General features: G+C 41.4%; 1 protein-coding gene across 4 annotated transcripts in view; it reads right to left on the bottom strand.

Moving 5' to 3' along the window:
- arhgef15b (Rho guanine nucleotide exchange factor 15b) overlaps window positions 1-14,487 on the bottom strand; it is a 125,021-nt gene that overhangs the window by 33,641 nt on the left and 76,893 nt on the right. For all 4 annotated transcript variants that reach the window (XM_039747012.1, XM_039747008.1, XM_039747011.1 and 1 more), the window contains 2 exons: window positions 12,069-12,221; window positions 10,408-10,537 (listed from right to left, as the gene is read on the bottom strand). In XM_039747012.1, the coding sequence (XP_039602946.1) occupies window positions 10,408-10,537; window positions 12,069-12,221 (283 nt within the window). The remainder of the gene's footprint in view (window positions 1-10,407; window positions 10,538-12,068; window positions 12,222-14,487) is intronic.

The following is a 14,487-nucleotide window of genomic DNA, read 5'->3' as shown; positions in this document are numbered from 1 at the left end:
ATGCTCTTCCAATTGTTTTACCATCACTGCGAGTCCTTATCAAAGGACATTTTCTTCAAATTCTTAATGAATCATAGTCTTCTTGTGGAATCCCAGCAGTTAAGGTCGAGCCCTCTTATTCAACATGTTTATATCTTCATATATTTATAAATTACTCTTAAATAAACATGTCCAGTTGTTCTTTGAAATTTTGTACCCCCATATTGTTATGTAGCTAATGACAATAAAATTTGATTTTCTACAGAGGTCAGAAATTGTTATGTGACTTTCTGGGATAATTATTGCCACTAGGTCACTTATGTTAACAGCATGCAGTCTTCTTTCTAACTTTTTACATTTATATTTAAGGAACTTTCATTTTTTATATTCCTTCTGACTGTATAAGCAGATTTTACATTTCACTCCTACTGCTTTAATCCAAAGAAAAATGGAACACCATAAAATTTCAGATTTCTTTAATTAACATATTATTTACATATTAAATAAGTAAGCTGGTATGATATTCTATAACCGTAGCAAACACGACGAGGTTGATGCTCTTGTCAAAGTGCTTTCTAGTTAATAGGGTTTTAATTACCAAAATAATCCTTTCTGGATTAAATACCAAATATAACCAGTGTATTTAAATATGACTTTTGCTTTTGTCTCTCCTTCAGCTATTCAGCTAAGAAAATGGTCTTGTGCATGTAAGCTCAAAGCCTCACGTGTAGTGCTTTAGCTATTGACAAGGGAGAAGAATATTTAACAGTATGTGGGAATCTGTGTCTAGAGCAGGATTATCAAACTCAATTTTACTCAAGGCCAATAATAACACTTTGTATACTGTAGTGACTCCTCCTCGAACCGCCACCTTATCATGGTAAAGAGGTTTGCGTGTCCCAATGATCCTAGGAGCTCTGTTGTCCGGGGCTTTATGCCTCTGGTAGGGCCGGCCACCCAAGGCAAACTGGTCCTAGGTGAGGGATGAGACAAAAAGCGGTTCACCAAACCTTCTATGATGAATGAATACTTTGGACGGCGTTTTCCCACACCCAGACGCGGGTCACTGGAGTCCCCCTCTGGAGCCAGGCCTGGAGGTGGGGGCTCGATGGCGAGCGCATGGTGGCCGGGCCTCCACCCATGGGGCTCGGCTAGGCACAGCCCGAAGAAGCAACGTGGGTCCGCCTTCCCATGGGCTCACCACCTATGGGAGGGGCCAAGGAGGTCGGGTGCAGTATGAGTTGGGGGGTGGCCGAAGGCAGGGACTTTGGCGGTCCAATCCTCGGCTACAGAAGCTGGCTCTTGGGACGTGGAAAGTCACCTCTCTGAAGGGGAAAGAGCCTGAGCTAGTGCGCGAGGTCGAGAGGTTCTGGCTAGATATAGTCGGGCTCACCTCGATGCACAGCTTGGATTCTGGAACCAATCTCCTTGAGAGGGGCTGGACTCTCTATCACTCTGGAGTTGCCCGCGGTGAGAGGTGCAGAGCGGGTGTGGGCATACTTATTGCCCCGCAACTTGGAGCCTGTTCATTGGGGTTTACGCCGGTGGACGAGAGGGTAGCCTCCCTCCGCCTTCAGGTTGGGGGACAGGTCCTAACTGTTGTTTGCACGTATGAGCCGAACAGCAGTTTGGAGTACCCACCCTTTTTGGATTCCCTGGAGGGGGTGCTAGAGGGCATACCTTCTGGAGACTCCCTCGTTCTGCTGTGAGACTTCAATGCTCACGTGGACAATGGCAGTGAGACCTGGAAGGGCGTGATTGGGAGGAATGGCCCCCCTGATCTGAACCCGAGCGGTGTTTTGTTACTGGACTTCTGTGCTCATCACGGATTGCCCATAACAAACATCATGTTCAAGAATAGGGGTGTTCATATGTGCACTTGGCACCAGGACACCCTAGACCTCAGTTCGAGGATCGACTTTGTGGTCGTGTCGTCGGACTTGCGGCCACATGTCTTGGACACTCGGGTGAAGAGAGTGTGATCACCACCAGGTGGTGAGTTTGTTTCGATGGTTACGGAGGATGCCGGTCAGGCCTGGAAGGCCCAAACGTGTTGTGGGGGTCTGCTGTCAGAAGTAGCTTTAACTCCCACCTCCGGCAGAACTTCGACCATGTCCCGAGGGAGGTGGGGGACATTGAGTCCGAATGGGCCATGTTCTGTGCCTCTATTGTTGTATTGTTGAGGCGGCTGACCGGAGCTGTGGCTGTAAGGTGGTTGGTGCCTGTCGTGGCGGCAATCCCCAAACCCATTGGTGGACACCAGCAGTGAGGGATGCCGTCAAGATGAAGAAGGAGTCCTACACGACTCTTTTGTCCTGTGGGACTTTGGAGGCAGCTGATAGGTACCGGCAGGCCAAGCGCGAATGCGGCTTCAGTGGTTGTTGAGGCAAAAACTCAGGCGTGGGAGGAATCTGGGGAGGCCATGGAGAACGACTTTCGGACAGCTTCAAGGAGATTCTGGTCCACCATCCGGCGTCTCAGGAGGGGGAAGCAGTGCACTGTCAACACTGTATATGGTGGGGATGGTGCGTTACTGACCTCAACTCAGGACGTTGCGGGTTGGTGGGGGGAGTACTTCGAAGACCTCCTCAATCCCATTAACATACCTTCCAATGAGGAAGCCGAGCCAGGGGACTCAGAGGTGAGCTCCCCCATCTTTGGGACTGAGGTCACCGAGGTGGTCAAAAAACTCCATGGTGGCGGGGCCCTGGGGGTGAATGAGATACACCTGGAGTTCCTCAAGGCTCTGGATGTTGTAGGACTGTCTTGGTTGACACGCCTCTGCAACATTGCATGGACATCAGGGACAGTGCCACTGGATTGGCAGACTGGGGTGGTGGTCCCCCTCTTTAAAAAGGGGGATCGGAGGGTGTGTTCCAACTACAGAGGGATCACACTCCTCAGCCTCCCTGGAAAAGTCTATTCGGGGGTCCTGGAGAGGAGGGTCCATCAGATAGTCAAACCTCGGATTCAGGAGGAACAGTGTGGTTTTCGTCCTGGTTGCAGAACAGTGGACCAGCTCTACACCCTTAGCAGGGTGGAGGATGTTGCCCAACCAGCCTATGTGTTTTGTGGACTTGGAAAAGCCTTTTGACCGTGTCCCTCAGGGAATCTTGTGGGGGGTGCTCCGAGAGTATGGGGTACTGGACCCCCTGAGAAGGGCTGTTCGGTCCCTGTACGATTGCTGTCAGAGATTGGTCCGCGTTGCCGGTAGCAAGTCAAACCTGTTTCCAGTGAGAGTTGGACTCCGCCAGGGCTGCCCTTTGTCACCGATTCTGTTCATAACTTTTATGGACAGAATTTCTAGGTGCAGCCAGGGCGTTGAGGTGGTCCAGTCTGGTGGACTCAGGATTGGGTTACTGCTTTTTGCAGAGGATGTTGTCCTGTTTGCTTCATCAGGCCGTGATCTTCAGCTCTCTCTGGATCAGAGTGTGAAGCGGATGGGATGGGAATCAGCACCTCCAAATCCGAGACAATGGTCCTCAGTCGGAAAAGAGTGGAGTGCCCTCTCAGGGTTGGGAGCGAGATCCTGCCCCAAGTGGAGGAGTTCAAGTATCTCGGGGTCTTGTTCACAAGTGAGGGATGAATGGAGCGTGAGATCGACAGGTGGATCGGTGCAGCGTCCACAGTGATGCGGGCTCTGCATCGGTCTGTCGTGGTGAAAAAGGAGCTGAGCCATAAGGCAAAGCTCTCAATTTACCAGTCGATCTACGTTCCTACCCTCACCTATGGTCATGAGCTATGGGTAGTGACCGAAAGAACGAGATTGCGAATACAAGTGGCTGAAATGAGTTTCCTCCGCAGGGTGTCTGGGCTTTCCCTTAAAGATAGGGTGAGAAACTCAGTCATCCGGGAGGGGCTCAGAGTAGAGCTGCTGCTCCTCCGCATCGAGAGGAGTCAGATGAGGTGGCTCAGGCATCTGATCAGGATGCCTTCTGGACACCTACCTCCCTGGTGAGGTGTTCCGGGCATGTCTAACTAGGAGGAGGCCCCGGGGAAGACCCAGGACACGCTGGAGGGACTATGTCTCTCGACTGGCCTGGGAACACCTCGGGGTTCCCCCGGAACAGCTAGAAGTAGTGGCCAGGAAGAGGGAAGTCTGGGTATCTCTGCTCAAGCTGCTGCCCCCGCGACCCAATCTCGGATAAGCAGAAGAGGATGGATGGATGGATACTGCACTGAGTGAAAAAACTTACAACTGCACATCTTACATCAGGATATAGGTAAGAATTTGGAGCTTAAGTACACATTTATACCTGCATGAACATTATTTATAATAAAAAAAAAAACAAAATCACACAGACCACATTAAGAGTTGTACAGAAATGGATAGAATAAATAAAACATAGCACAAGTCAGGTAACCCGTGCAAGGATGGCCAGCCCTTCACACCAGTATTAAAAAGTGAGCAGAGTGGCAATAGTTGTATGTGTGAAGTCATGTTGACATCTTCATGAGACTGTCACGTCTCTGGTGTCAAACTAAAACTTTAAGTTCTTACAGCAGTGTGGCATATCTTCACTTTTTCTTGTTGTGTCAGTTTTCATTCCATCTACATTTTAGCAGCTGCAGTGGACTGTGCTGCACAAATAAATGGAAGTGGACACTGGGGACACATTTTAATGCCACATGTAAATGTATTCTGGGAAAATCATATAATAATATAACATATATACATGCAAAAAGCATGTTAAAATGGGTCTTTAGGTAAACTAATGATCATCATGGACCGTATGTAACATGTTTTGAATACTGATGAAATGGACCACTTTAAAAAGGACCAAGGGCCGGATCCAGCATGCAGGCCTTGTGTTTGACAACACTGGTCTAGACAAAAGAAGGTTGTGGAGTCTACATCTACATAAACATCACCAAATTGAACAAACAAAGATTCCTTATCCCCAGCAATAGTCTCCAGCTCCCCCTCCAGTATGTCCTGGGTCTGTCTCCAAGTCTTCTTCATTTGGACTGCACTTGGTAAACTCCCCACGGGAGGCACTTGGGTGACATCCTAACTACATGTGTAAACCATTCCAACTGGTTTCTCTTCACACAGAGAAGCAGGAGTTCTACTTCAAGATCCTCAGCTCAGCTTCTTTGCTCAATGACAGAGTAAGCCCAGCAATGCTTCAAAGGAAACTAATGCTTGCCATTTGGACTAGCAGTTTTGTGTTTTCAGTAACTACTAAGATGGGGATGCAGAGTAACTGGTATATTAAAAGCACTATCCAAGGATTTATCCTCCTACTTCACCACCAAAGTCCACTACAGTACAACATTCCCAAAATTGTCACCACAACCCTCATTTGTCAAGAAGACCCTGAGGTACTTGAACTCCTCCACTAGGGCTAGCTGCAAGCTAATTCCAACCACACCCCACAACACAACCCTCTTTCAGATAGCAAGCTACTTAGAAGGAGAACCAAGATACTGGTCTGGAATTTCAAATTTTCATCCCAATCATATCATACTCAGATGCAAGTAGCTCCAGTGTATATAAGATCAGTCTGATTGGTCCAAAATGAAAGCATATTCAGCACAGAAGTAATCTTTAGACCAGCAAACTGGAGCCACTCCAAGCCATAGCTGCATTCACATATCAAGTCTTGAAAAAATCATGAACAGAAGAGAAGACATTGGCAGAGTACATTAAAATGATTTGTCAGATTGTGACAGATTTCCTTTTTTCACCTTCTTTGTATAGATTTCAATTTTTCAATTAAGGTGGGACAAGTTCTGACAGGATTTATCTTGGTTTTATTTTTTATTACACAAAATCTTTGATTTTGGCAGAGGTGTGTAAATTTTTCATATACGCTGTAAGACTAACTATGCAAGCACAACTCACTCAACAAAAGAAAAAAGGGGGGGGAGTGGCACACAGCAGGACCTCTGGGGTTTCATACTCCTTCCACATGATTCCACGGGGTACATGTTTTCCAAACCCTTGCTTAGAATACATGGATGATCTCCCACTTACTGTATCTTTACTGAGTCACTAATTTGTTTGCCTGAAACTCTTCAAGGTTATCCACAAGTAATTTTTAGTTAAAACCGTTAACACTGAACAACTGGAATCTTTCTTCATCATAACAGCTGGGTCCACCAGTGGGGTCAAAGTATTGTCATTATGACTGGCACTGACACCTGCTGGACACAGCTCTCTCCAGTACTGTTGACATGAATAGTGTCCCTTCACACACTATGCCTGACTTCTCTCTTTTCTAGAGGTGAGAATTAAACCAACCAGAGACATCTTATCTGCTAGTCATTCCCAACACAGACTCACTACCCACTGAGTGTCTGAGTGTTTTCCCAATCTGTCCAGCAGACACTCCATTTGTGTAAGCTGGTTGTACTGCAAGTCATTATCAGTAACAGTTCAGCACCTCCCTTTACTTGAGAACTCAGAACATGTGGCTTCAAATCACAGAACATAGTTTTAAATTTAATTATTGACCTTTGGCCCATTGTACCAGATACATGCACAAGTAGACTTAGTTTTGAACACAGTGTTTGTTAATAAAATAACCAACTACAAGCACAGATACAGTATTTAATAAAACTTCACTACCGTCTCTGTTTCAGACCAGGCAGTCTGCTCCACTGCCTTTCTGAATAAGTACATGGTACCAATTCAAAGAACAATTAGACTATTTTTTTGAAATACTGTAAATAGCCACTTAGCAAATATATGTAAAAAAAAATCGATATTTTTAACAATGCAATTTGGGACTCACAATAAGTTGACAGTCTTGATTAATGATACAGGTTCCAACAGTACAGCACCTAGTCAGTGACTTGTTCAGAATCACAACATACTTCTATAGCCTATCCTGTGAGGAAGCAGCACAGCAAGAGATAGTCTACTTTTAATGGAAACGTCTGGAGCAGCTTGTAGAGGGAAATCTAACTATATATTGTTGGCCTTTTCAACTTCCTCATAAGGCACAGTTACTTCTCCATGGTCAGGTGTGCCTGTATTTGTCCCACTTATGCTTGTCTCCAAAATGATATTGCACTCAGCACCCACAAGGTAATTTCATATGGTGTTTTGGGCTGCACTCTGCAAGGGTCTTTATGGCTCACCCAGCCATCAGGTGTTCATCAAGGAATAACACCTCCAGGTCTAGGTCAAGGAGGTCCACCATGGTCCCCCACCATGCCAAAGTTATAATCCTTGGAGGGAATTCTCCAAACAAAATGTGATCTCACAGCCACAACAAAATCTGAAGACAAGTTTCTAAGCATCAATCACTAGCGTGAAAGTCCCCTCACAGACAATGGTCAAAGTAACCAAGTGTCAAATTCAATTGTTAAGACAAGACTTTGAGCTGCTGGTCTGACAGTTCAAGTGGCAGTAAGAAAGGCATTGCAAAAGAAGAAAAATAGGCTTGCCTGGACCAGGAACCACCACCAGTCTCAATGTACTCTGAAATTAAAGCATAAAACAAATTAAAAAGTAAACAGCTACAGATACAGAGACTGGACAGTTGTTAAGCTGTGCTTGAAGCTGAAGAACTCTCAGAAACTTGTCTTCTGATTGTGCTGTGGCTTTGGGTCTGCCATTTCTGTTCCTGTCAGAGGTTCCTACAGATTCCAACTTCCTTTTGATGATATAGGACAATGTACTCAAAGACACCTTGGCTTTCTTTGAAATTTCTCTAAGAGAAACACCAAAACTTTTAAGAGGTTATAAGGGTCTGTCCATTTTCCTTTAATTGTCTTATTTCTTGCCATTGTGATAGCTATATTCAGTGCAATATTGCCCTAATAATGCTTCAGAAGTTGCAGCAACATAGTTTGTTCTAACACCGTTTTTATATAGACAGTGTGTTTGTAAGTAATCAGCAAAAGTTGGAGCACCTGTAGGAACTATTTACATCAACTTTCAAGGCTTAATGAACTTCCATTTAACTTGTTAACCTATTTACTTGTTCCCTGAAAAAAGGCCGTTTTATTTGTATTTGAATTACAAATTCATTTTTCAGTGTTTGGTAACCTATACTTTTTTTTTAACCTTTGGCAGTTTACTGCTTTCATTTGCACTATTTGTGGCAATTCACTGGACGTAAACTGCTTAAATTCTAACTAAAACCTGAAAAATCGGGGTGTTGTAAAACTATTCACAAGTAGCGTGTGTAATCAGGAATATGCAAGTATATTTACAGGTTATTTCTTTCTCAGTTGCATTCAATTATCCACAACAAGTATTTAACCTGCCAGTACTTAAATTGAATATATATTAACAGATTTTACTTTACAATTAATTTATTCCAGGTAGCACAGTAGAGCAGTTGTTAGTGCTACTGTTTCACAGATCCAGAATCCTGGATTTAGGGCCACATCTGGTACCTGTGCAGTCTGTGTGGGCTTAATACCTTACAGATCCTCTCAAATCACCAAACACGTGCTGGTTAGCTTAATTTATGATTCCAAATAGGATCCTGTATTATTATAAGTGCCAGTGTGTGTTTGGATGGGCCATGCAATTGCCTGGCACAGGGCTGTTTTCCTGGCTTGCACCCAGTTCTGCTGGGAAAGGCTCCAACTCTCTATGACCCTTAAGTAAATTAGGTGGGTTTGAGAATGAGATTAGTTAAGCAACAACTTTTTAATTACATTTAAACATTTTTTTCTTTTGCTCTCAGAGTTTGATTATAGCTCACACTTTTGGCTGGGCAAGGCTAAGGCAAACAATGCGCATTCAAATAATAATTACCCAGAGTTTCTTATAAACACTCCCTCTTGGGGCTCCTGAGGATTTTAAATACTCAGCTGTCCTCCTAGATTTACAACAGTACAGACTCGATGAACCAGCTTTAATTTTGTTCAAATGCCATTTTTCACATAGTCTTTGGACCAGCTGTTGCTCTAAAGCTTCTTGTGCTTCACTTTAAAATTACATTCTCTGCAATTTGTTAACCTTGTACTTTCTGGCTAATCAATCAACTGTATTTTATGGATATTGATTTTTGTTATGTCACTCTGGGTAACGATATCTGCTAAAATAACTATAATCACGAACCTCATTAACCCTTACAATATGTTTAATACACTTAACTGTTCCAGCTGTGAAAGATATGGCACCAGTGAGCAGCTAGTAATTCAAAACTGTCTCTATCTGAGTTTGACTATGATGGACTGGGACCTTATGGACTGGCTGGGATAGACATTGGCCCTCCACAATCCTGAATTATCTTCATCAGGCCTGACAATGCTGTGTAATGAATATGTGATCTTCCAATTTTTGCCTAGGACACCGCATTCACAATATTTAAATATTTATTATGTACTGTATCATTCCTGACCAATCACAAGTGATTTGCTGGAGTTTCTTTCTGTGCAATTTCACTTTGGATGACACACAGAGTAACACACATGGTCTACTCCACTTTCTTCTTGGCTACATCAATTTGTGCACAAAGAATCAAAAAATTAATACTCACAAAAAATATGCTTGTCAACCAACTCTTCCACCCGAAGAGAAGTGTGAACCAAACTGCAATAAGGCTCAGTAGAAAAGTAAAAAGCTGCTTTCACAATGGACAAAGGTTGTATATTTAATTAATCATGATATAAACTACAGCTGTGTTTCATAACAGTGCACAAAGTTTTGGAAATGCTCATATATTTTAATTAAAGCCTCAATTCTTTTATTGTATCTTCTCATTCACTCAGTTTTATTCAGTTAGTTAAATTCATTCTTAAAGCCCTAAAAAGGGTGTGAATTCCTGTGGAAAGTCCATGGGACAATCATTTTACAGTTGTGAGTGTACGTAGTTAGACAAAGTGGCAAGTGTATGGTATCTACCCAAGCATTCATGTGACTCATAAGAATAGGTCACTAGAAAGGCTATGGTGATGTTATATTGATGATACTCATAAACACCTGGTGACACAGTGCTCTATTAGTCTAAATACATACTTCTACTGAACAACAATTGACAAAATATAAGTACTTCTACTTATCTCCAGGTAACTTCTGCATCCCCTGCACACATATTTTTCTATTTTAATATTCATGCATTGAAGGGTGTGTGGCACAATTACACAAATTCTGCCAAGTTTTAAAAAAGTGCTTCTATGTGCTGGTGTTATGGACCTGTGACTACCTAATGTCAACAGTTCTGAAAACTTGTGTATTCACAACTTCACTCCACCCTCTTTTATGCATGTAGCCAACACCACGAAGAGCACTTTTTTCCACACTGTACTTCTGCTTTACAGTTCCTGTCTTATTTCTAACAATACATTTAGTATTCTACTATAATATTAAGACACAAAGTTGTTTATGATAATTTGGGTAGCACACTTTTGTTCACTCTTTACAATTCAGTTTAAGATGAAACAATTTAATAATTTGCAACTTATTTCACAATCCCATGAAGACTTCTCTGTTTGTGTTGCAACATACTCCATTATTACCTCAATAAGCATCTTTATTCGGGTGATTCTCTGAAAAGGCAGCAGCAGAAAAGACATGAAGGGTAGCCTTTGACACTGTGGTGATTCTTGAAGACGCGTGATTACGGTTGCAAACTGCATATTCTTCTCCCTGAAAACAATAGTTAAAATACTTGAATATGCAAAGAGATTCAATATCTAGGCATCTCAATACTCAGAAAACATGCTATTTAATGTATCATATTTTTAAAACTAAGATCAAGGTAATGCACACAATTTGGCACTATAAATGACACAGTTTGGGTATTATTTAATTTACACATTTTTGTATTGTCCCTGCATTTGTGTATGCTCTCTCTCCTAACATTATATATTTTGTTCATGGTACTCTACTGCCTTTGTGCATTTGTCGCTGGACAAATGTTTCTCCACACAGATGTCACATCATGGATTTGTTTGATGCTGTATTATCCCATGACCAGTAACGGCGCACAGCACAATAACATGCAGTGAATACACTAGACTTGAACATTCTTAGTTTTCATCTTCTTTCTCTGTACGTTTAGCATTCATTTGCACAGAGGTTGATGCGCTTGCTGCTTCCTGTGCAGCTTTTCTTTTCTCCACCCTAACAGCCCGCTTCTTCTCTTCTTTCGTCAGCATCTTTTCATGTTAAAACTGATTAAGTCAGTGTTTGTGTTGCAATTACTTAGTACATTTTTCCTTAATTTTTTACTTAGGATGGCACTTAAATTATTCTTGAGGGAGATTGAAAACTTAATATATGAAGAGGTTGGGGAAATGACAGCAAAGGTGATAGGGATGAGAAAAGAACTGTACGCATTCGCCGCAGAGTTGATTCTACAATAAATTAAAATAAAAATAAAAAGAGGAATAATCTTGGAGGTCAATCATCACCACAAAGCGGATAGTATACGTCATGTAGTATACGTGTACCAAATTGCAGGTCAATAGGTCAAACGGTTTGCGGGCTACATGTGATTTAAAATCCTGGACAGACAAATGGATAGCCACGGTAGCATATTATACTGTATAGGAACATTTTGTCAGTGTACCATTTTTATAGTTTTTAATGATGGTTGGGACAGTCAATGTATATATATATATATATATATATATATATATATATATATATATATATATATATATATATATATATAAACTTTTATAGCAACTTAAGGCATTTAATATTACTTTTGCAGGTATAAGATTAAAATAATTGACAAAGGTGTTATTCATAGCAAAAAAGGGAGGCTTTCCAAGGGGTTGAATAGAAGCTCACTGGTAAAAAGGCAGTACTGCTAATTTAATAGAAAAATCACACATTTTACAGCAAGCAACACCTGTAAAGAGACAATAGCTTAAGAGCAAACTTAACCATCTCATTAAGCCCAATATTTACTCTATATTCATTTTTGCCTTGTTAATGCATGGTGAGTCACATTTTTATTTCAGTGGAGCTTCCGATTAGAATTTTTTGTTCCCCTTGCAAGTACATATTATAGCTTGGAAACTCTCACAATCTGTTAACATTTAAATTTCAGACCCATTTGTTTTTTTCACACTTTTTAACATTAAATCTGATGAGCTAAAGCATAAACTGTGCAAAAAAGATACTTCATTAATAAAATCTGATTAACTGATGAGCTCTTAGTACTCACATGAGTGAAGTATAGGTCTTCTCCTGGTAGATCTGGTTACGAACATAATCTATATAGACAGAAAAGTTGTGTTGACTATGGTAATGGATGATATCACAGACATCTGGAATAATTAAGCTGTCTTCTACACGTTCCTTCAAGTCTTTCAGAAATCTGCAAAAGAGGAGAATGCCATAGTATGAAGATGTAGTGGTTTGCTACTGGGATGGACTTGGGTGAGCAAGCAGCCAGTTATTAGTAATTTGAGGATTAAAAAGTGTTTCTACAGGGTGGGGCAACAATGATAAAAGTTTTACAGTCTTCAGCGTGGCTAAGCATCCTCAAAAAAAAACAAGAAACAAGGATATTCATAAAATATTCAGAGCTCCTGTCAGAAATTATTAACACTAGAATCCCTTAAGCCTACAAAAAAAACTTGTAATCCTGGCCCACCTTAAATCCCTTCGCACCTCTCCATCAGCGTCTTTAATTTTGTAAATGTGTTGATCAGCACAAGCAGCCCCCACCTTGACAGAGCTCAACCCAGGCAAAAACTTCTCCCAGCTCTAGCCAAAGCTTCTTTTCTGCATGTGAGGTTTCGTGGAATTGTACTGGGTAAATAATACAGTATATTGTTATATGGAATACATGCATTTCATGTGTATTCTGTCTTTACAAAGATCTGGGTAAGTGTAGGATGAAAGGAAATAAATGTGAGGCAAGAAATGCTGAACACATACCTAAAGCAGAAACTTTTTCCATGTTATACTAATAATGACATGAAGTGTATAATGTGTGTAACTTTAGTCCAATTATCAAACAAGTGCGTGTGCTTTTATTCAAAAATACAGTGATCCCTCGCTATATCGTGCTTCGACTTTCACGGCTTCACTCCGTCGCGGATTTTAAATGTAAGCATATCTAAATATATATCATGGATTTTATGCTGGTTCACGGATTTCTGCGGACAATGGGTCTTTTAATTTATGGTACATGCTTCCACAGTTTGTTTGCCCAGTTGATTTCATACAAGGGACGCTATTGGCGGATGGCTGAGAAGCTACCCAATCAGAGCACGTATTACATATTAAAAAAACTCCTCAATGATATACGATATGCTTCCCGCGCGCTGCTTCGCACACTTAAAAGCTCTAACAGCCCGTATTGATTTTTCATTGTTTACTTTTCTCTGTCTTTCACTCTCTCTAAGAAATACAGGCAGATACTTATCCATCATGCAATACCATCAGGGAGGCGTATGATTGGCCCCATTATCTGCTCCTGACGGAGGGGGTGTGAGCAGAGGGGCTGTTTGCACAGTGGCTGTTTGCTTAGAAGATACGGACACGCCTGTAAAAAAATGCTGAAAGGCTACCTTCACATTGATCCCTTCATTGCGCCGCTTTCTTGCGGTGCTTGCATACTTAAAAACACAACAGCCCTATTGATTTTTGATTGTTTACTTTAACTTTCTCTCTTTCTGACATTCTCCGCTCCTGACGTGCACTTTGAAGAGGAAGATACGTTTGCATTCTTTTAATTGTGAGAAAGAACCATCATTTCTGTCTTATCATGGAGCACAGTTTAAACTTTTGACTAAAGGGTGTTATTTCATGTCTAGAGGGCTCTAATAATGTTAAAAAAACTTATTTAGAAGGTCGTAAACAGGTTTTCAATGCTCTAACTGCGAAAATATTAGATTTATAAATAAAGAATCCTACTTTTTGGAAATTCATTTATCTGTCTGGAGCGGATCAACCGCTATAAACGAGGGTTTACTGTATAACTGTGCGGAGAATATTTATAAACAGTGTGGGAGAGTTTCTAAGAGATTAAAATATATAAAAATAAACATACAAACATATGGTTTCTACTTTGCAGATAGATTTTCACCTATCGCGGGGGGTTCTGGAACGCAACCCCTGCGATCGAGGAGGGATTACTGTATAACCAAAAAAAAAAAAAAAAGCATCTGATTTACATGTTGCTGTCAATGAGTTAAAAACCCAAGTTCAAATGTTAATCGACTAGAACTTTGTGTTCTTGAGTGGTGCAGAGGTAAGAACCACTGCCTTATAACCCAAATGACTTGGGCGCTCTGCGTTTTGAGTAATGAGCTGCTATTATTGTTATTACTACTGTTATTACAATAATATAATAAAAATCTATATTTGATTTGAGTCTAACACCCATAGTAAATTTTGGCTACTTGTAAAAGTTGGTGCTTGTTTCTTTATTATTCAGTTTTATTCTCTCAGTGACGTTCACGTGGTACAACGAGCTTGCCTCTCCTTCTCTGAGTTGATGGTATTTATCTCAATTCTGTTCACAAGAGATGCGATGCCCATAGTGGGTGCTATGGCTGATACCTATTTCATATGATACCTATAACACTATTTGTTTTACTGGCAATCAAAGATATGATATACCATGACCGCTA

The sequence above is a fragment of the Polypterus senegalus genome, chromosome 3, assembly GCF_016835505.1.
Source record: "Polypterus senegalus isolate Bchr_013 chromosome 3, ASM1683550v1, whole genome shotgun sequence".
Lineage (NCBI taxonomy): Eukaryota > Metazoa > Chordata > Cladistia > Polypteriformes > Polypteridae > Polypterus > Polypterus senegalus.
This window is presented reverse-complemented; position numbering and strand designations above follow the sequence as displayed.